The 23350-nt window shown below is 33.6% G+C and overlaps 1 protein-coding gene across 1 annotated transcript; it reads right to left on the reverse strand.

Moving 5' to 3' along the window:
• Positions 1 to 15114: 15114 nt before the first annotated feature.
• On the reverse strand, positions 15115 to 23327 carry CBLN4 (cerebellin 4 precursor). The gene is made up of 3 exons (XM_053693772.1): positions 22606 to 23327; positions 20576 to 20692; positions 15115 to 16374 (listed from the first exon to the last, which is right to left on the reverse strand). The coding sequence occupies exons 1-3, from the start codon at positions 22894 to 22896 to the stop codon at positions 16177 to 16179; spliced, it is 606 nt and encodes a 201-aa protein (XP_053549747.1). The 5' UTR covers positions 22897 to 23327; the 3' UTR covers positions 15115 to 16176.
• Positions 23328 to 23350: the final 23 nt, after the last annotated feature.

Raw genomic sequence — 23350 nt, forward strand, 5'->3', positions numbered from 1 at the left:
TGTGTACTATTATTGTTTTTTTATTTTGTTGTACCCGACTGTATCAATGCAATGTTTTGTGGACCCAGGACATACTTGAAAACGAGAGAAATCTCAATGTATCCTTCCTGGTAAAATATTTTATAAATAAATAAATATTCTTTATATAATTAAACAGCCAGCAACCCTTAGGCCATTACTTTAAGCCATTCAATTAGAATTTTATAATTGTACTATAGTTTTGCTGAGTAGGGGTTTCTGCTACAGTCCCCTATTGCTATTAGATTTGCAGCCCAAGCTCCCAAATCTTTTCTTTGTTGTATTTAATTTAAACATTGAAAAATTGTTGGGTCACAGCTGTGTGTATTTTTTTAACAATGCTACAGTTTTCTCATGGCTTATAGTCTATGTGTTAATGTTTTCTCTTAGCCTTAACCCTAAACTATGCCACGCTGTTTATAGTCCAGCCCTACCATATTCAGCCTGTGAACCTCCCAAAAATCAATATAGCACGCAATAATGTTCGATATTCAATGATAGTTGTACAGAGCACAACCTATAATGTAATTGTATAGATATGGGATATTCTCTGTTCCAAAGTTATCTAATTTAATAGTTGGTACTTCGTTCCTATCTTATAATTGAAAGGCAGACACTAGTGTTCAACTTTGTTATACTTATGTTCTATAAACTTATACAGCATGCCATATAAAATGTTATTTAGCCAGCAAATTTTGCCCCCCCCATATGTACATTTATATGTATGTGTATGTGTGTGTGAATATATTATTATTATTTATTTTTATCTGTTTCTCCCCTACTCCCCCCCCCCCCCCCACCTATAGTGCTTTGGTTTAGGTTGATACCAGAGGCTACAATTGGTACAATTTGGTTTCTCTCAAAATCACCCACTTGTCATTTAATATTTCTATTTTTTTGTCTCTTTCATATATATATATATATATATATATATATATATTTATTTATTTATATATATATATATATATATATATATATGTAATTATTTTTTCACTAGAAATCTAAATATATAGAAATATTACAATGTATATTTTTCCACATTATATTATTATGTTATACCACTTTCATACCTGTGTAACTCACTGTTATACCCACTTAATTACTTGTTTTTTAACTATTGATATATTATTAGCACCTGTGGTTTTCTTATTATGCGCTTAGTAGCATTAAATATATATCCATATTTTACTTACGGCTAGATTTAAGAGTTTGGCGTTAGCCGTCAAAATCAGCGTTAGAGGCTCCTAACGCTGGTTTTGGCCTACTGCTGGTATTTAGAGTCAGTCAGGAAAGGGTCTAACGCTCACTTTCCAGCCGCAACTTTTCCATACCGCAGATCCCCCTACGCCATTTGCGTATTCTATCTTTTCAATGGGATCTTTCTAACGCCGGTATTTAGAGTCTTGGCTGAAGTGAGCGTTAGAAATCTAACGACAAAACTCCAGCCGCAGAAAAAAGTCAGGAGTTAAGAGCTTTCTGGGCTAACGCCGGTTCATAAAGCTCTTAACTACTGTGCTCTAAAGTACACTAACACCCATAAACTACCTATGCACCCCTAAACCGAGGCCCCCCCACATCGCCGCCACTCTATTAAAGTTTTTTAACCCCTAATCTGCTACCCCTAACACCGCTGACCCCTATATTATATTTATTAACCCCTAATCTGCCGCCCCCAACGTCGCCTCCACCTACCTACAATTATTAACCCCTAATCTGCCGACCGGACCTCACCGATACTATAAAAAAGTTATTAACCCCTAATCCGCCTCACTCCCGCCTCAATAACCCTATAATAAATAGTATTAACCCCTAATCTGCCCTCCCTAACATCGCCGACACCTAACTTCAAGTATTAACCCCTAATATGCCGAACGGACCTCGCCGCTACTATAATAAATGTATTAACCCCTAAAGCTAAGTCTAACCTTAACACTAACACCCCCCTAAATTAACTATAATTTAAATCTAACAAAATAAATTAACTCTTATTAAATAAATTAATCCTATTTAAAGCTAAATACTTACTTGTAAAATAAATCCTAATATAGCTACAATATAAATTATAATTATATTGTAGCTATTTTAGGATTAATATTTATTTTACAGGCAACTTTGTATTTATTTTAACCAGGTACAATAGCTATTAAATAGTTAATAACTATTTAATAGTTACCTAGTTAAAATAATTACAAAATTACCTGTAAAATAAATCCTAACCTAAGTTACAATTAAACCTAACACTACACTATCAATAAATTAATTACATAAAATACCTACAATTAAATACAATTAAATAAACTAACTAAAGTACAAAAAATAAAAAAGAACTAAGTTACAAAAAATAAAAAAATATTTACAAACATTAGAAAAATATTACAAAATTTTAAACTAATTACACCTACTCTAAGCCCCCTAATAAAATAACAAAGACCCCCAAAATAAAAAAATGCCCTACCCTATTCTAAAATTAAAATAGAAAAGCTCTTTTACCTTACCAGCCCTTAAAAGGGCCTTTTGCGGGGCATCCCCCAAAGAATTCAGCTCTTTTGCCTGTAAAAAAAAAACATACAATACCCCCCCAACATTACAACTCACCACCCACATACCCCTAATCTAACCCAAACCCCCCTTAAATAAACCTAACACTAAGCCCCTTAAGATATCCCTACCTTGTCTTCACCACACCGGGTTCATCGATCAGTCCAGAAGAGCCTCCGAAGTCTTCATCCTAGCCCAAGCGGGGCTGAAGATGTCCATGATCCGGCTGAAGTCTTGATCCAAGCGGGAGCTGAAGATGTCCATGATCCGGCTGAAGTCTTCATCCAAGCGGGAGCTGAAGAGGTCCATGATCCGACTGAAGTCTTCATCCAAGCGGTAGCTGAAGAGGTCCATGATCCGGCTGAAGTCTTCTATCAAGCGGGATCTTCAATCTTCTTTCTTCCGGATCCATGTTCATCCCGCCGATGCGGAACATCCATCTTCACCGACGACTTCCCGACGAATGACGGTTCCTTTAATGGATGTCATCCAAGATGGCGTCCCTTGAATTCCGATTGGCTGATAGGATTCCAGTCGTCGGTGAAGATGGATGTTCCGCGTCGGCGGGATGAACATGGATCCGGAAGAAAGAAGATTGAAGATGCCGCTTGATAGAAGACTTCAGCCGGATCATGGACCTCTTCAGCTCCCGCTTGGATGAAGACTTCAGTCGGATAATGGACCTCTTCAGCTCCCGCTTGGATGAAGACTTCAGCCGGATCATGGACATCTTCAGCTCCCGCTCGGATCAAGACTTCAGCCGGATAATGGACATCTTCAGCCCCCTCTTGGGCTTGGATGAAGACTTTGGAGGCTCTTCTGGACCGATCGGTGAACCCGGTGTGGTGAATACAAGGTAGGGAGATCTTCAGGGGCTTAGTGTTAGGTTTATTTAAGGGGGGTTTGGGTTAGATTAGGGGTATGTGGGTGGTGGGTTGTAATGTTGGGGGGGGTATTGTATGGGTTTTTTTTACAGGCAAAAGAGCTGAATTCTTTGGGGGATGCCCCGCAAAAGGCCCTTTTAAGGGCTGGTAAGGTAAAAGAGCTTTTCTATTTTAATTTTAGAATAGGGTAGGGCATTTTTTTATTTTGGGGGTCTTTGTTATTTTATTAGGGGGCTTAGAGTAGGTGTAATTAGTTTAAAATTGTTGCAATATTTTTCTAATGTTTGTAAATATTTTTTTATTTTTTGTAACTTAGTTCTTTTTTATTTTTTGTACTTTAGTTAGTTTATTTAATTGTATTTATTTGTAGGTATTGTATTTAATTAATTTATTGATAGTGTAGTGTTAGGTTTAATTGTAACTTAGGTTAGGATTTATTTTACAGGTAATTTTGTAATTATTTTAACTAGGTAACTATTAAATAGTTATTAACTATTTAATAGCTATTGTACCTGGTTAAAATAAATACAAAGTTGCCTGTAAAATAAATATTAATCCTAAAATAGCTACAATATAATTATAATTTATATTGTAGCTATATTAGGGTTTATCTTACAGGTAAGTATTTAGCTTTAAATAGGAAAAAAAATATTTAGCTTTAAATTTAAATTATTTAATAAGAGTTAATTTATTTCGTTAGATTTAAATTATATTTAACTTAGGGGGGTGTTAGTGTTAGGGTTAGACTTAGCTTTAGGGGTTAATACATTTATTATAGTAGCGGTGAGGTCCGGTCGGCAGATTAGGGGTTAATAATTGTAGGTAGGTGGAGGCGACATTGGGGGCGGCAGATTAGGGGTTAATAAATATAATATAGGGGTCGGCTGTGTTAGGGGCAGCAGATTAGGGGTTCATAGGGATAACGTAGGTGGCGGCGGTGTACGGAGTGGCAGATTAGGGGTTAATAATAATATGCAGGGGTCAGTGATAGCGGGGGCGGCAGATAAGGGGTTAATAAGTGTAAGGTTAGGGGTGTTTAGACTCGGGGTTCATGTTAGGGTGTTAGGTGCAGACATAGGAAGTGTTTCCCCATAGGAAACAATGGGGCTGCGTTAGGAGCTGAACGCTGCTTTTTTGCAGGTGTTTGTTTTTTTTCAGCTCAAAATGCCCCATTGTTTTCTATGGGGGAATCGTGCACAAGCACGTTTTTGAAGCTGGCCGCGTCCGTAAGCACCGCTGGTATTGAGAGTTGCAGTGGCAGTAAATATGCTCTATGCTCCCTTTTTGGAGCCTAACGCAGCCCTTCTGTGAACTCTAAATACCAGCGTTATTTAAAAGGTGCGGGAGAAAAAAAGCCAGCGTTAGATACGCGGGTCGTTACAGACAAAACTCTAAATCTTGCTGTTAGTTATCGGCCCATGAGTGGCTCTTTTTTCTTTTACAATAATTTACCTCCAGTATTTTATATAATTACTCATGGGTCCAAGAGTGGCCTTTACACCCACAGGAGGTCATATATATATATATTAGAGGGGGGGGGGGGGAATTAGATTTCGTATACACTTTTTCATCACAACAGCCTTTATATTTATATTTTATCTTATTTCTGTGAATTAAGATCTACAGTCTTATTGATTTAGTAAAATGCTTATCATTATTAAAGGGACACTGAACCCACATTTTTTTCTTTTATGATTCAGATAGAGCATGCAATTTTAAGCAACTTTCTAATTTTCTCCTATTATCAATTTTTCTTTGTTCTCTTGCTATCTTTATTTGAAAAAGAAGACATCTAAGCTTTTTTATTAGTTCAGAACTCTGGACAGCACTTTTTATTGGTGGATGAATTTATCCACTAATCAGCAAGAACAACCCAGGTTGTTCACCAAAAATGGGCTGGCATCTTAACTTACATTTTGCATTTCAAATAAAGATACCAAGAGAATGAAGAACAGTTGATAATAGGAGTAAATTAGAAAGTTGCTTAAAATTTCATGCTCTATCTCAATCACATAAGAAAAAATGTGGGTTCAGTGTCCCTTTAACAAGCTTATTCAATTTTCTCTAACTGCTAAAGATGGCCTAAATTTACCTGTAACTTTGTTTGTTGTGAAGAAACATATTCAATCCTGTATTTGCTAAAAAATCGCAATAAAAGATTATTTAAAAAAAACAAAAACATGTTTAACAATTATCTAACACAATTTAACATTGACATTTTTTTCCCACTACCATCAGAGAACCTCTAGGATATCTTGTGTGAATCAGAGCTTTGTACTGCTATAATCTACACAATAATTGCTTTATTAGAGTTTTCTTATGTCTTCATCAATTTAGCCCCAGCAGGGGAAAAAATACCTGTACCCAAGGGGCTATTCAAGGGGTATGTCCTTGTTCTATGTTTTAGGTATAACTTTTACAAACATAAATAAAACAGGTCTTGCTAGGAGATGAAGCTTCATATCATAGCAGACAGGCAATAGGGAGGACGAGTTACAGTTAGGCCTTGTCTGTTTTTCTTAGCCATCAGTTATAGCTGTTATACACTTTTTTTTGTAGTAGCTCTGATTTGAAGTTAGACATGGACTGAACAAATGACACAATGCCCTGAAATGGAAAACAATGCAAGTTTTGCTAAAACATTAAGTGATAGATTACAAGTGGAGCAATATTTAAGGCTCCCGCTTGCATACTAATTCCACTAGAGGTTTTTTGTGCGCATTAGGTAATGCTCGTATTACAAGTTGAAAGTAAACAGTTTTCACTTGCCCGCTAACCGGATGCGTGCAAAAAGTGGAACTTAGAAATATCACAATCACATTAATGTATTCCCCATAGAAGTCAATGAAGCAATAAAGTGGGAAAAAACCTAACACTCTACTCGCCCGCAAATCGTATCGCATATTCTTATGTGCGCAAACCCAACATGAAAATATGAATATTTCACATTCCAATGTTCTTCACCTAACATAATATGTTCTATTTATTTATAAATGCATATTTCTACATATATCTGATGATAGTTGGTACAATATATAGATATACCTATATATATACATGATTATATATGTGTATATATATATATATATATATATATATATATATATATATATATATATATATATATATATATATATGAATATATATATATATATATATATATATATATATATATATATGAATATCTATTTAAAAACACATAGAGCCTATCTGCTATGTGCAGAACATTGGAATGTGAAATATTTACTGTAAATACACAGTATAAAACTTTATTAAAAATGAATATTGCATAAATATGTTTTTACATGTTTTCATCTACTGTACTTAACTGCAAAGGGCTCCAATGCACTTATATAACATATATGTCTATATGTGTGTACATATATATTTATGTGTTTATATGTGTATATATGTCTGTAAATACATATATACACATATGAATACATATGTACAAACACATATATATATATATATATATATATATATTATATATACATACATATCTATCTTTAGACATGTACAGTATATGTATGTATCTCTATGTTAAAGCCCTTTGCCTGTCTTTTTTTTCTAACACCTGATATCTTTGAGCCCTTATAACTTTTTTGTGCAATATTTTTTGAATCATTGAATCGTTAGATAATGTTAACCAGTTAACCAGAGCTCTGAGGACATGGTAATCATTCTAGTGTAAATCACGATCGCACTCACAAGTTTGCATCTACTTTGAACTTGTAATACGAGCACTACACCTGACGGAACCCCTGTTCATTTTGGGGATGTGGACAGAATATTAGCAATTTCCCTTTTCTACCTTAAAGGTAGTTTAATTTGAAGGTCCCCTTTCATTTTAGAGAATGACCTCAAAGGATAGAAATCTAGGGTACAGGCCCTGCTAAATATTAAGTAAGTTATGAGCCAAGACATCACATGACTTACCATTTGAGATTAGCAATGCACATAATGGTTGGAACTAAAGACTAAAATTTAATATGCTATAAAATATATCAATATGTATTGAGACATAAAAGAATGATAATTTTCTCCTACATTTTAATGAGGCTCTTTATTGAACATCAAGATGTTAGTGTGAAATAAAAGCATTAGAAGACTTTTATTCTGTCACCTCACAAACTTCAGCTTTTTCTTTTGTTGCTCAGAAAGTTGACAATGTCCATGTGGAGTGAATCCTGAACTCTTCTGGAATCTTACCTGAGTTGATAAGAGATAAATTGGGGAAATGCCTTTATGGCCTCCATGAGTAATAATAAACAGATTATTTGTTTTCTTTTAACATCCAGTTCATGCAATTTTTCTCAATCATAGTTGTTTTGTCTCTACAATACGGAGATAAGGCATGTAAGTTTGATGCAACCTTGGCTAGAAATCTGCACCTGTATGTAATACTACATTGTCATTATGGACTTTAAATATGGTTCTTCCACTAAAAGTACTTAAAGCTCTGAAACTCTTCTTGTAGGGTAAATGTCAACAACAATACATAAGCCTTACTGGAGGATTTAGCAGATGCTTATAGAAGTGCATCAAGCACAATTGGTAATTGATAGGGATGCACCGATACTAGTATCGGTATCGGTACCGATACCAAGTACTTCCACCAGTACTTGTACTCATGCAAATGCACCGATACTTAAACCGATACCTTCAGATCTTAGACCTTACCCATACACCATCTTGTGGCATTTTAATTTTTTTCAAACTTGATGTTTCCATTTCATTTTAAGCTGGAGTAGAGACTAAACTAAAAATTGTTCACTTCTGTTCTGCCAATAAAAATTGCGGTTATTTGTATTATTGTAAGTCTGAGAGCAGTGCTCCAAAAGCTGCTATACAGATGGAAGCCTACCTTGGAGAGATCACTGTACTTCATTCAGACAAACCCCTGAAGTACTAGGCAGTTAATAAATTGAGATTTAATGGCCCAAAAATATATTTCTTTCCCGTGCAGTAGTGTGGAAATTGAAAGACTGTTAAGCTTAGCGTCAAACGTCCTTACTGAAAAAAGAAACAGACTTATAGCTGAACATGCAGAGATGCTTCTGTTCCTCAAAAAGGACTTGCCACTAACTTTTGGAAAATGTATTCTAATTGCTAGATTGCCTGTTATACTGCTAGTTCTCATCTTGCACAATTATGCTCAAAACATACTGTACTCTGAGGAACATCCTTATCTTATATAATTGCAGGAAGAGTTGTTCATAGGACATATTAAGTTAATTCCTCTGAACACGCATACTACAATTATAGGACTAGATTTAGATTTCATTTGATTGATAAGCTTTAACAATGCTCTATTCACATTTCCAACTCCATAGACTTTAATGGAGTTGGACATGTAAAGAGAGCATTGGTAAAGCTTTGCAGTCAATGTAATCTATCCCATAGTGTTGTTCCCCATAATTAAACAGTTCACTGTTATATTTTTAACTGTATTGCACTTTTGGTTGGTTGTGAGTTTACATTTGTTATGTATTGTTTTTATTATTAATATATTTTATTGTAATATTTTTATTTATAAACATGTTCTGTGAAATGTCTTCGAGTTTTTACAACTTTGTAACAACAAGCAAATAGAACTGTTTTATTATTCCATAATGTCTTTTGAGTTATAGTTCTTCATAATTATAAGTATTGGTAATTGGTATCGGCGAGTATTTGAAAAAAAGTAATGGTACTTGTACTCTGTCTTAAAAAAATGGTATCGGTGCAAACCTAGTAATTGATGTAATTGTAACTTTAAAAGACTGGATATAAGCCAATGCTTGAAAGAAACACATATTTTATTCCTGAAATAGCCAATCAGGCAAACATTGCAAAAGGTAGTATAAATTTATGTTGGATGTAAATATGCTATATCATCAATTTGCAAAAACATTCCCAGACTACATATTAAAAGGACATTAAAGGAAAATGAAGTCCAAATTGCACCTGCAGTTTTAAGAGACTTTTCAATTTACACTATTAGATTTACTTCTTGGTATCATTTGCTTAAAATCATACCTAGGTAGGCTCAGCAGCAGTAGCACACTACAAAGAGCTATCTGGTGATTACTAGTAACACACATATGCCTCTTGTCATTGGTTCACCACATGTGTTCAGCTAGTTTCCAGTAGTTTACTGCTGATGTGGAGCTGATGTCCACTATGGGTCCCATGTACTATTCGACAAATGGACAAGGTTATTGTGTGACCAATCCAACAAGAGCAGGGTCTGTCAATCACTTCAAACAAACGTGTTTAAGATAATTGATCTTTGACACCTTAGAAGTGGTGAAGAGGTTAAGTAGCAGCGATCATATGACAATTGCTTCTTTCATTAGCGTAAGCAGGCTTGCATGAGCTAGCCTGGTCTGCAAGGGCCCCCAAAGCAACCTGCGTAGTATATAGAGTCTATGTGCCTAATCTATTTACAGGGGTTACACACATAGTTATATATAAGCAACAATGCAATACTAAAATGTAGAATATTAAACTTAACATTGAAAGGTACATTAATGAATTTCTGTTTTGAATATATGAATTTTTGCATTACATATGTATTAGAAAAAATGGTTCTAGTAAATAGCATCACAGATACAGAGATAGCAATAACTATGCATGAATCACGTGCAGATATGCCACATGTACCCTCATTCAAACACTGCTCATGCTCAGAGAGCCAGAAGTTGCATGTATTTCTCAGCTATGATACAAATTGTCATCACTGATTCTTTCTGCTCAGTGTCTAAATGAAAGTGCACAAGACATTTATACCCATAAACAGTAAATGCTATCACTGAAACAAGAAGCATTTTGCTAATATATATCGGTATTGCAAAAATGGTTCTATTCAAAACTGAAATGTATTCATTTGTGTTTCACTTTTGAATTTTAAGCCCCTTTCAAATGTTTTTGAGTAATCCCACTTCCTGGATTACTGCAATAAAATGTAAGGGTTTGTATGATTGTTTATAATTCCCCACAGTAGCTGAGGTATTAGTGTACAGGGGGGAAACATGAATCTCATCTCTGGCAAAAAGCACCTACCCCAGTAACTGAGGAGATGGGAAAGTAGCTGAGGTATTAGTGTATAGGGGGGGAAACATGAATCTCATCTTTGGCAAAAAGCACCCACCCCAGTAACTGAGGAGATGGGAATCCCCTGAAGAAATTATATACTAGATGATTCCTGTTATTTAATTATGGAATTTAGGATAACCCAACTATTGTTATTTTGTTTAAAATAAAAAATAAAATATCTTTGTTGAGTTGCCATTTTGTATGACCAACTGGATGACCTGCTGTTAAAGAAAAAACATGTCTTACTTCCCTGAGAACTTGCTACTTCCTGCCCCCTTGAATATATATGTAGGATTTTACCATCTTGTTCTCTGTATGCATATTTACACAGATTGTCATTGAAGTTTACTTAAAATGTTGCACAATGATTTTCTTTCTCCTCATACATTTCACCCATGAAATGTTTCTCCCCAGCACAAATTGATGAATCCACCAATCCCATTCAATTTATCTGAGATGAAATATAGAATGAAGAATGAAGATTAGATGAGGAGATAATATTGAAACTGATTAATTTGGAACAAACTTACCTTCTTTTCCTTCCAGTTTTCAGGAAATGCGGTTGTAGCAGATGAATTTACCAACTTACCCATTTGTTTTCCTAAAATCTTTATCCAGGTTCTTACCATAAGAAAAAAGTACTGGAACAAACTGGACAAATACAATAAATTGACCTGACTCATTTGAGGTGAAAGGAACACCATGCCTTATCTAGTGCAAAAATGTGTGGGATAAAATGTAGACTGTTGTCAGTGGACCACAATAAATGCAATATGTTGATATAGTCATTAAGATCTTAAATATTAACCATATGCCACGTTATTACATTACTAACATTTTTGAGAAAAACATTGGGCCAGCTTACAAGTGGAGCACTAATTAATGCTCCTGCTCGAGCATTAACTGCGATAGCATGTGTCGAGTTGCGCTATTAAGAGTTGAAATTAAACAGTTTTTTCTCATGTGCAAACTCGTAGAGTGCAAAAAGCCGGACTTAGAATATTGCATGCATGATAACATGTTCCCCCTTAGAAGTCAATGGAGAAAAAAGGCCATCCTACTTGTGCGCAAACCTGAATGTATATTCTCATGTGCGCTTACCTGACATGAAAATATGAATATTTTCCAATTCAAAGTTCTTCACATAGAATAATATGTTCTATTTATTCATAAAGACATATGTCTACATATATCTGATGTTATTTTGGTAAAATATATATCTATACCTATGTATATAGATAATTATATATAGGAATAGATATGTAAAGATAAATAGGAAAACCTATTTAGAAATAGATAGTACATATTCTGCTAGGTGCAGAACATTAGAATGTGAAATCTTTATAGTAGATACATAGTATATCACTTTATTAAAAATAAATATTGCATAAATATGTTTATACATGTTTTCATCTACTTAACTGCAAAGGGCTCCAATGCACTATATATATATGTATGTACAGTATACATATGTATTTATGTGTTTATGTGCATATATGTCTTTAAATACATATACACACATATAAGTATATAAATACCTATGTACACACATATAAACATATATATATATATATATATATATATATATATATATATATATATATACACACACACACACTTTTTAACATTGGTAAAGCACTTTGCATATCTTTCTGTTGTAGATTTGCTGGTGTGCTTGGGATCATTGTTCGGCCAAGCTTTAAGCTCCCAATTGACTCTAGAATACTTTAGTATACAGAGGAGTTCATGTTGACTCAATGACTGCAAGGTACCCAGGTCCTGTGGCTGCAAAACAAGACAAAATCATCACCCCTCCACCACCGTGCATGACAGATGTTATGATGAGTTTGTGCTGATATGCTGTGTTTGGGCTTTGCCAAACGTGGCATTGTGTTTTATCACCAAACATCTAAACATTGGTCTCGTCTGTCCAAAGGACATTGTTCCAGAAGTCTTATGGTTTGTTCAGGTGCAACTTTTTCTTTTTAGAGAGAAGAGGCTTTGTCCTGGCAACCCTTCCATTCAAACCATACTTGTTCAGTCTTTTTCTATTTGTACTGTCATGAACTTTAACATTTAACATGCTTACAGAGGCCTGTAGGGTCTGAGATGTAACTCTTGGGGTTTTTTCAATTTCTCTGGGCATTGCACAGTCTGATCTTGGGGTAAATTTGCTGGGATGTCCACTCCTTGGAAGATTGGCAACTGTCTTGAAAGTTTTCCACGTGTGAATAATCTTTCCACTGTAGAATGATGGGCTTCAAATTGTTTGGAAATGGCCTTATAGCCTTTCCCAGATCGATGGGCATTGCTAATGTCTTTCCTCTTTGGCATTGTGTTAACACACACCTCAATGCTCCAGACCAGCAAATGGCTAAAACTTCAGTTTCCTTACACTGCAAGCCCTGTTCCCTGTGTGTGTGTGTGGGGGGGGGGGGGGGGGGGGCACCTAGAGTGATGCATGATGCCGGTGGAGCAATGCCCAGCCAAGCACCCAATTTTAAAACCAATACTGATTGCAGAGGTGCCCCTGAAATGCACAGATTTCCCAAGCCTAATTCTACTACTCCTTATACACATTTGTTCCTAGGTGGTAGAAATGATATGCATCAAGTGATGATATAAGATACTGCAAACATATGTTTTATCAAACAAAATGACAGTATGACAGTTAACTTCTACAAAAAAGGCAAGTGATGGGGTAGTTTGGCCAATGTAAAACAATTCTAGCAAACAACATGTTGATGTATTCATAAAATGATCACACCCAGCTAATGGTTATTCATTGAAATTCAATGTACCATTACTAATAAACGTTGGACAGACAAGGTTCACATTCACAAACCTGTCTATTAAAATAAATTAAATCAAAGGGGACAGTTTCAGAAAATTAAAGACATTATTAAGTATATTCCTCACCCATGAAATAATATTCAAGGAAAATCATCTGCATAAAGGTCTCAATTCTAAGCCCAATGCCCCTGTGTAGAAAAGGTACTGAACCTGTAATCTTCTATCTGGATACATATAGAAATGCATTTATAGCAAAAATAAAATAATGTTAAAGGTTCTGTGGCACAGTTACGGCAAGATTACAAGTGGAGCGCTAACATTGCACGCTCACAAATGGGCAAATTCGCCTGTTTACAGGCGCTCAATAAATAACCAGTCATTACAAGTTGCTGGTTATTTATACCGCAAGCTCGCAGTAGCAATTAGCGCTCAAAAAATTAACCAGAGGTCAGACCTTTAGTTAATTTTGTAAATGACACCCAATTACCCCAAAATAACATGTAAGGTCCCTTTTAAAAAAAAAAAGTAGCATTTAAAAAAATAAAATAAAACCGCACTAAGCAGTTTTTGGGGCTAAATTTGGTGGGTGTAGGGTGTTAGAAAAAAAATAACAGTAAAAATGCCTTTACATTGCGGTCTATGGGGACTGTGTGTTTCCAGTAAATATATATGTATATGCTTATATACACATATTAATACATAAATATGTATGTATATATTCATATACATATATATTTATATTTGCTGCCCATCGCTGTGCGACTTACCACCTCCGCTACGCTAGTTCTCATGCTGTGTCTCAAGGCATGAGAGCGAGCCTCCCATTCGAGCCTATGGAAGTGTGCTTTCGTGAGCAAGCACCTCACTTGTAATACCAGTGCACATTTGCGTGAGCTGATATTACTAAGTTGAGAGCAAATATCGATTTCGCGGAAGCGATATTTTGCGCTCCACTTGTAATCTAGCCCTTAATAGGGTACATTGTTCCCACTGTCATTATCCAAGTCCAAACCACTTGAGGACCTTTTTATTTTTCATATTATAATAATGAACTGGATCTCATCTGTAAATAACTGAAACTATTTAGAGCATGCATCCTCAGATAATGTAGCAGGATTATTCAACCTGTGATTTCCCAGTACAGCTCCAGTTTTGACCTTTTTATTTTTTTAAATTCTATAGCACAAAAATGTTTATGCCATCCCTTACATTTAGCCACTGCACATTTCTTGGGTTAATAAATGAGGTAGATATCTAATTTTTTTGTTTCTATTGTTTGAACAAGAAATACTGCAAGTGATTGGCCATATGGAGCAGACATTCTGCCAGGAATGAGGGCTAATTTTGTAACTCACTGCCTTCTATGTCTTATTATCTAATAATATGTATCACCTGATTTTAAAACCTAAATTTCAGCTATATCGATTAATTTAATAAGTCATAATTACAGTGCAATAATATGTGGTGGTTTCAGAACTAGAAGAATATGTTATTTCTACATAAGTATGTTATTCATAGTTATTAATATAATTCTAGCATGAATATCCAATCAGATAGCAATCCAGGCTCTGTTTTTCACTAATTTCAAATATCTGTCAAGATGGCCAAATCTTATATTTCTGTATATGTCAAAACATCTTAGAGATTAAATTGTTTAACTAGCTCAATGTGATATTTGCCTGTCACCTTTTGGAAGGATTTGTGTAAGCCTGAGGTGCTTAGCGTTGTAAAATCATAAATATATCAAATGAAGCAGCAAACCAAATCATATGTATTTCCAAAACCCAAAGGTCAAAGAATCTAACACATATTAACCTTTATTATGTTACAGTGACACTAATAAGTAACTTTAAGATTCTCTACAAATATACTGCAATGTGCAAATAATTGATCTAAGGGCTGTATATATTAATTTAGTTTCAACAGATCACAAATAAATAATTATATTTAGGAATTTTAAGGCATCAACTGATAGGTCATGTGCAATCAAGACTAAATTAACAAATAAAAAGTCCTCATCTCAAGCTAATAAAGTGGTTCTGTCTTCAGAAAATGTCCCTTAGGTTTCCAAAAGTGCGTAATATCAATCATGCTAATTAAACGAGAAATAAAAGAGAACCTTTCCTGCGGAGCTAAGCTGTTTTGCAGAGCTATGCAAGATGGATCACTTTTATGTCTGTTAAGCATTTTTTTTGTCATTGTTGTGATCTATTTGTTTTAATGTTGGAACATGCTGCTTAAAAATACCTCGCAAGAAAATTCAAATTAACTTCACTAATGTTTTTTTTCTGATCAAGGTGAATTGGGATCACTTATAACCAGTATCAATTCTAGGCATATGTCATTGCTCAATTCCACATGTACCTCAGTGAAACAGATAATGTGTGTGTTCTTTTTAAATGTACCAGAATATAATACCAACATAGCATTTAATTACAGCTGTAGAGCAGCAAAAAATAATAGCTATAGTAATAATATTGTATGTGTTGATTGAAGATTGCAACAAAAGTTTGTGATTAAGACTTTGTCCTTTTTTCAAACCCGGTATATATTTTTCCTTTTTCGTAGCAAATAGTTCCATAAATGAAATCTGAATAAATCTTGCAAGCAGCTTGATACTGTAATATTATGCATATATATTTATTGTCTGCTTTAATCCAACTATACTTCAAACACACAAAATATTTTCTTTGAAATATCACCAGAATTCAGCGAATGGACTGAGAGCCTTATGGTGTAATCCAATTTCACTCATGAGAAATCAATAAAGTAAACATCAATCCATTGATGGGGGAAAATGACCTTCAAATAACAAAGGTCAGAGGTAAGTCCACTGTCCACAGTTAGGTGATTGTCATAGACTTCACAGTGGGAACACTAGAAAACCAGAGAAGGTGGAGTATTGCCATCCCCCAACAAGATTACCTTTCTCTAACTTCAAGTAAACCTTATCTTCTTTGTCCAAGTAGAGAAGGACGCCATTAGTTGCTGCTTCACGTGTTACATCTTTATCTCCAGCAAAAGCCGAAATGACTGGTTTTCCATTAAGCATCAAGTTAACCTAGGGTATAAGAAGCGGCCATATTATACATAATTAAAAAATACATGCGGTTAGTCTTCCAAGACAATCATATTTTAATCAAGTTAACAAACCTACCTAGCAGTTACAATGCAATGAAGTAAATTATGCAAAGGACTCTCACTTATTTTATATTTCAGTTTATAAAATTTAAATTTCAGAAACTCTGTACTATATATATGATGACCTATAATGAGCCAGTTAACGAGTGTATTGCTAATAATGCTCCCGCTTGAGCGTTATTAATTGAGCTAGAAGTAAGCTTTTTGCGCGTGTTGGGTTGTGCTCGTATTTTAGTTGAAAGTAAACCTGACACGCACAAAAAGCAGAACCTACAATATCATATGCACGTTCAAGTATTTTCTCCATAGATCAATGAAGGAAAAAAAAGGGGGGAAAAATAAAATGCTCCTTACCCGCAAATACGGTCACATATTCTCATGTGTACTAACAAGACATGAAAATATGAATAATTCACATTCCAATGTTCTTCCCATACAATAATATGTTCTATTTATTCATAAACAAATATGTCTATATAGTTGATGGTTTAGTGGTACAATATATATCTATTCAGATTTATATATATATATATATATATATATATATATATATTATAGGTATAGATATTTACAGATATATATATATAGCAATATCTATTTACAAATACTTAGAACATATTCTGCTATGTGTAGAACATTGGAATGTAAAATATTTACACTTCTATATGTCTATATATGTGTACACATGTATTTACGTGTTTATATGTGTATTGTAAATACATATGTGCACATATATAGACATTTAAATATACATACTTATACGTCTTTAAACATGTATATGTATGTATCTCAATGTTAAAGCCCTTTGCCTGACTTCTTTTTTTCTAACACCTGAGATCTCATATCTTTGCGCCATTATAACTTTTTTGCGTAATATTTTTTAATTATTTTTATTATAGTGTTATTAGTGTTACTGTACTTTGTAATGTATTTTTGATGTGTTTTGTGACACTTTTTAGTTTTGCAAAACAGTTAACCAGAGCTTTGAAGTCATGGTAATCATTCTAGCGTAAATTACGATTGCGCTTAAGCAATCACATTTACTTTCAACTCATAATACGAATGATAAACTGGACATGGACAGACACCTGTGATATCCCTTATCGCTCTTGCGCAAACGTTTGTGCTCCACTTGTAATCTGGTTCAATATTGGTTAAAGTCACTTAACAAGCAACCAAATCTTTTAGAGATTTTCTTTGTCTTTGTGCCTTATGTTATATTGTCTTTGAAATGAATAAATAAGGGATAGGTTTGTTTTAATACAATCTCTTTGTATAGTTTAGATTATCAATGAGTATAAAATTTGTTATGTTGTAGTTTATGAGTTTGCTCATTACAGAGGCATACATTTTTGTATTGTTTATAAAAAAGCTCTCAGGAAATTATTTCATGCCCCAGAGTCTTGACTTTACATTCCGGCATGCACAACTAGGAGACTTCCATTTGGAAAACTAGTTTAAACATTTTTAGAAATTCTTCCAACTGAATTTATTTACTGCTATATAAGCAGAGATCAAATAAGAAATTATTTAGAAAAATAAAAGTTAAAAACAAATATAAAATTAAGGACAGGTTGGTGATTAGTACTGGATATGAAAGTGTGAATCTAAATAAAATGCCTGAAAGATAGAGCTGAGCTGGTCAATAGAGTCATTAAAGTAACTCCTTAAAACCTGGCCTGGTTTTAAATTCTGCTGTTTAACAGAAAATCAGAAACAGTACAAATGAAAAAAGAAACCTATACATACAAAAGCATTTTCCAATCTAACAAGAGGATTACATTATGACCCTTTTATTACTTTTTATCTTGCCCCCATTTAAATATGTGCCAATACAGATCAATGTCAGCCAACTTGCACAAATATCCACAGCTGATGAAATGGCTCCTTTTGTGTTCATTTAGTGTCTGTGTTTCCTGGTTATGAATATTAAGGCTTAATTAATAAACTTTGCTAAAATAATTGCCATTTTTAGATGTCAGTATATATATTTTGATTATATAAATATTTAAAAATATTTTCTATCTCAGTAAAGGAACAAATTCAGTTCAGACCCTCATGAAAAAAATGGACAAACCAACTTTATCAAGCTTTTTTGTATCTAAACTAAATAACTACATATAGTTTTCTTGAACTGGTCATATAAGACCAAGTTGCTTAAGTAATTTGCTTTATTTTTTCTTACCTCTTTACCAATTTATATTCTTTACTGTATATAAATGTATTGATTTTCTAGTTTTAATGGGGGATTTTTTAATTTAAGCTAAAATGTTCAGAGATGAAATGGAAGCAACCTGACTACAATGTAAATTTTTGTCATAGGGTTGCTCCAAACTGTAGGCATTGCAAAGAAAAATGAAGAACACAATTTTTTAAATTAATCACAAAATGTATAGTTTTATTAACTACATCAGGTGTCAAAAAGATAAACATCTTTCTAAAGAAAATATGAGAGTATTTAAAAGGGTAAATTCCTGCCTGCACAAGCAGGGCAAACGTATGCTTTTACTTCATAATTTTAATGCTTTTTAGCCTTCTAGATACTTCATATTTTGATAAGAAAAAAATAAAGCTTAGAAATCATGAACTAGAGCTATTAAAGCTATTAACCTTTCTGGCACAAATCAGGTGCATTACATTGTATTTTAATTGAGTTGTGCTGATACTACAAAATGCTAGTTCAGATAATGAATATGATCAGTTCATCAATTGCCAATTTGTACATACATGCATACATACATACATATATACAATGAAACCATCTATGGTAAGTAGACTTAAACGTAAGTAGATTTATCTAGCAATATACAGAATGTGCCATCTCAATGCTACTTTAGATTATTTTAAAGTTACTGTGGCGTATGTCTTTGACCTGCATTTTCTCCTTTAAGGTGGATCTCTGATTGGTACAAAATATTCCCTGAAACCAGCATAATCATAAAGTAAAATACTTCAAAGAAAAATACATCAATACTTTAGCCATCTTTCTAGGCACACACTGGCATTGTAGTGCATTAAGGTGATAACCATATGAGATGAGAATCGCATTTGACTCCCCCAATCACTTATTTAGCAATTAATTGTCAGATTGCATACTCGTCTTAGTTTACATTTTTAGATGCCAATCATTTGTTTCTGAATACATACAAAATTACACAGAATATTATGTGCACAATATTTTATAGACTGTATGTTTTATTTGGAAAAGTTATATGCTAAAATTGCCCCCCCCCCCCTATTGTGTATTCTCATTCATATACTGTATTTATCTATAAGAACTCTAACAGCACAATCATTTCCATTTACATTCACTGCATCTTAAAATTCTTAAGATGCATGTCATCTTTTAAAAGACATACAACAGAAACTATGCCACTGCCAATATATTGGTATTTGAACTCCAAGAAGGATGGTGAGTCCACAAGCTGTCCATATACAATCAGGATGTCTGGTTGCTGTGCACATTATCTTCATTAATATGTATGGGGCAGCTGTATATGTGGATTTTACACTGTAGCTTGGAAGCATTTATCAGCAATTATATATATATATATATATATATATATATATATATATATATATATATGTATTACATATATATATATATATATATATATATATATATATATATATATATATATATATATATATTACAAAGTTGTATCATTTAACAGGGAACATAGGAGGTAAAAGTGAAATATGAAAGAAATGACTAAGTATGTGAAGTGATTCAATAAAATAATGAAACAATATAAAAACTGTTACATCAACCAAAAAAAGTATATGTCTTTAAATATCCATATGTATTTATTGAGAAATATGCAAAACAAAGTTATTGTACACAACTATTTCTGTGACATTTTGCATTCTTTACTTAGCCACATTACACATTGTTTTAATATAGGTGATTAAAGGAAAATGTGAAGAAATATTCTTCTATATATGCTTGAGCCAGTATCTATGGTTACCTAGCAAAATGACTAAGACAGGTGTAAAGTTGGGCTCTTATTTTAAAAGGTTATGTTTAATTAACCATTGCAAGCTGATATTTGTTCCCACAATAGTTTAAGAACTCTGAAACAAAACATAAAAAGCACAAAAGTACAGTGTGAGATAAATACCTGTATAGTCTGACTTTGATAGACCTTTATGACGTGAAAGTTGAAGCTGTAAATACCTTTTCTTGGGGCTACGAAGACAGATTCCAATGTAAAAAAGTTTCCAACATTTACTAAGATCTAAAAAAACATATAAAAAAGTATGTTACAAGGAGAGAACTCAAGCAGTAACATAAGTTTCTAATTGCTTACTTATATAAAACCATATCTATTAATAACAATATTACATTAAAATATGTTAGAGCAGCTTTAGGTTAGACAGATTAGATTTTAAAATCTGCTTTTAAATATACAGTCTGCAAAGCATTAAACCTTACTTGTTCTATATTCATGTTAACATAAATGAGCCAATATTGCAATAATGGATTTTACATATAGTACATAGTATATACAATTACAGAAACTATTTTATTGTTTTAAAAGATTTTATTTCCAATGCTATTTATTTTTTATTTTTTGCATTACCAGTGATATTGAACAGGCTTATAACATTTATAGGAAGTGACATAATAGCAAATAGATTGTTACTATCCATTCAAATGAAACAATTATGACAAATACTTGTTTACATAAAATTTGTAAATAGTGGATGTTTAACATGTTACTTTTTGTCAACCTTTTCATTCATGTCTTACATTCTGTCACACGTAACATTTATACTTATTCCTCTGTAGCACCCACAGTCAGGTGCTATGGCATGCTAGTACATTCAGAAACCCTGGCTAAGAATCAGTTCATTAGAAAACACACAAAAAATCAGAAATACAATCTAAATCACAAATAATTCAGAAAATTTCAGTCCCTATGGTATCATGTAGAGCTGTGTTACTTAGGGGTTAAGGAACTCTCCAAATTAAATGAATCAACTCTGTAGTACAGTGTAATTAGTGGGGAGATTTATTTTTTCATTGTAAATTTTTTTTATTGAAAAAATAGAGAGACGAATAGTTAATCAGCTTAGACATAGAAAGTGAGTGGGCGAGTCAATCAGACAGAGAGAGAGATGGAACAAGTTATTTAATTAAAATCACCTATGCTTCTACATTGTTTTCTATGTTAGGTCAATCTAAAACAGCACTGGGCTTGGGAAAGCATACAATTCCAAGAAAACACACTGGTTCTCTGTTTCTATGTGCTGCCAATGACTTTTCTTTACAACCAATGTTTTCTACTGTGTTTTCAATAATAAATTCTTATAAATCCCTTTTCACCTTACAGGAAATATAAACAACACTATATTTGGGAAATCCTTTAATTATATAATTTGTTAAGTTCTTTTTTACTGCATTGCTCTTTTTAAACTGAACAGTCAACATCCTTATTCTACAGAAGTATATATTTTATAAATTATATTATGTAAAATAACAAATTGATTTAAATGTAACAGTCTTTACAGTTTTTATTACTTCCTCATCGGTATGTTAATGTATTACTTATTTTGTTCTTATGTTAAATATATTGTGCCTTTGTACCTCACTGTGTAATATCTTGGTTTTGTGTAAATAATACTATTCTATCCCAAATAGCTCATTATAAATATATACACATTGATATACAGCCTATTTAAAATACTTTTACAAATAAAAACGTGACACCTGGGATTCTGTGCATGAAGTACCACATGAAACCATTTGTAGTCTAAATAAAAGTGATTTCTGTGGATAGCAATAGCCACCATAAATTGCATCTACTGAAAACCAATCGAGATTATGAGGCTGTAATATATTGACATGTTTACAAATGCTTAATTACAGCAGTCAATAATAAAGTGCATGAAATATTAATTAGATTGAAAAATGTACTAAATCAGGACAGCTGTGAATTGAATGTAGCTTTGAGCACTTTCTGGATGCATTTCCAGAGTTCGAAAGACCCCTTTAACACCAAGCTCCTAACTCGCACCTGTTGATTTCCTCTTCAGTCATATTTTATACAACCGTAACTTGCTATAGTTTAAGTAGACTGAACAACAAACATTAGACACATATTCATAACCAGCGTTTAAATGTGATTGAGATTTTCTTTATTTGTACCTGATCAAAGTAGATAATCCTAGTTTTGTTGCTCATCTCTGAGGGTTCATGATTTGTGCTCCGGACAGCTGAAAAAGCGACCTTAGAGTTAGCAGCCCGGACTGAAATTCCTAGAGGAGAAGAGGAAGATCCTTTGGAATCAGTAGCAGGATTAGAATCACAAACCACCAAACATTTGCCCTCCAAAACTATAGGTTCAGTGTCATTCTGTGCGAGAGCCGGAGAGTGAAGTGACAGACTGGCAATCAGCACTGTCAGGACCATGGATAGCTCCTTCCTGCAGAACCACATTTTCAGCACCCTTCTATTCACACTTCGTATCTCTCTAATCCACTATCAGCAATGCTGCAAAAAAAAAAAAAAAAAAAAAAAAAGCACCACTAGAGTGCTCAAAATATTTTCCTCCCGTTTTCAATAATTAGTCTTCTCTTTCCTTGTTTGGTCCTTTTACAATCTTGTCCACTTCCAAAATATTCAACACTTCCCAATACTTCCTTTTTCCAGGACAGTACATCCAAAAAGCCCTAAAGTAAATTATTGATGAGAAAAAACATGAAAAACAAAAGAGTTGACGTTGCCATGATTTCCTCTGTATCAGATCATCCTCTCTATCTGCTTGAGCTTAGATGCAGTGTTGTATTGATTACAGAGGTAGCTCAATGCTGCCAGCAGCTCAGATCCTGAGTCTGATTTCCTTTGCCAGGGTGCTTGCAGATAGTAGTTCTTACCACAATTCCCCAAAGCG

Source organism: Bombina bombina, chromosome 1 (assembly GCF_027579735.1).
Source record: "Bombina bombina isolate aBomBom1 chromosome 1, aBomBom1.pri, whole genome shotgun sequence".
NCBI classification, from domain to species: Eukaryota; Metazoa; Chordata; class Amphibia; order Anura; family Bombinatoridae; genus Bombina; species Bombina bombina.

Excerpts from the sequence above, each read along its gene's own strand:
- CBLN4 (XM_053693772.1), bottom strand. The coding sequence starts at position 22,896 with ATGTGGTTCTGCAGGAAGGAGCTATCCATGGTCCTGACAGTGCTGATT. Across the intron at positions 20,693-22,605 it reads GGATTATCTACTTTGATCAG|ATCTTAGTAAATGTTGGAAA; the intron begins GTACAAATAAAG and ends ATGTTTTTTTAG. Across the intron at positions 16,375-20,575 it reads ATCAAAGTCAGACTATACAG|GTTAACTTGATGCTTAATGG; the intron begins GTATTTATCTCA and ends CTTATACCCTAG.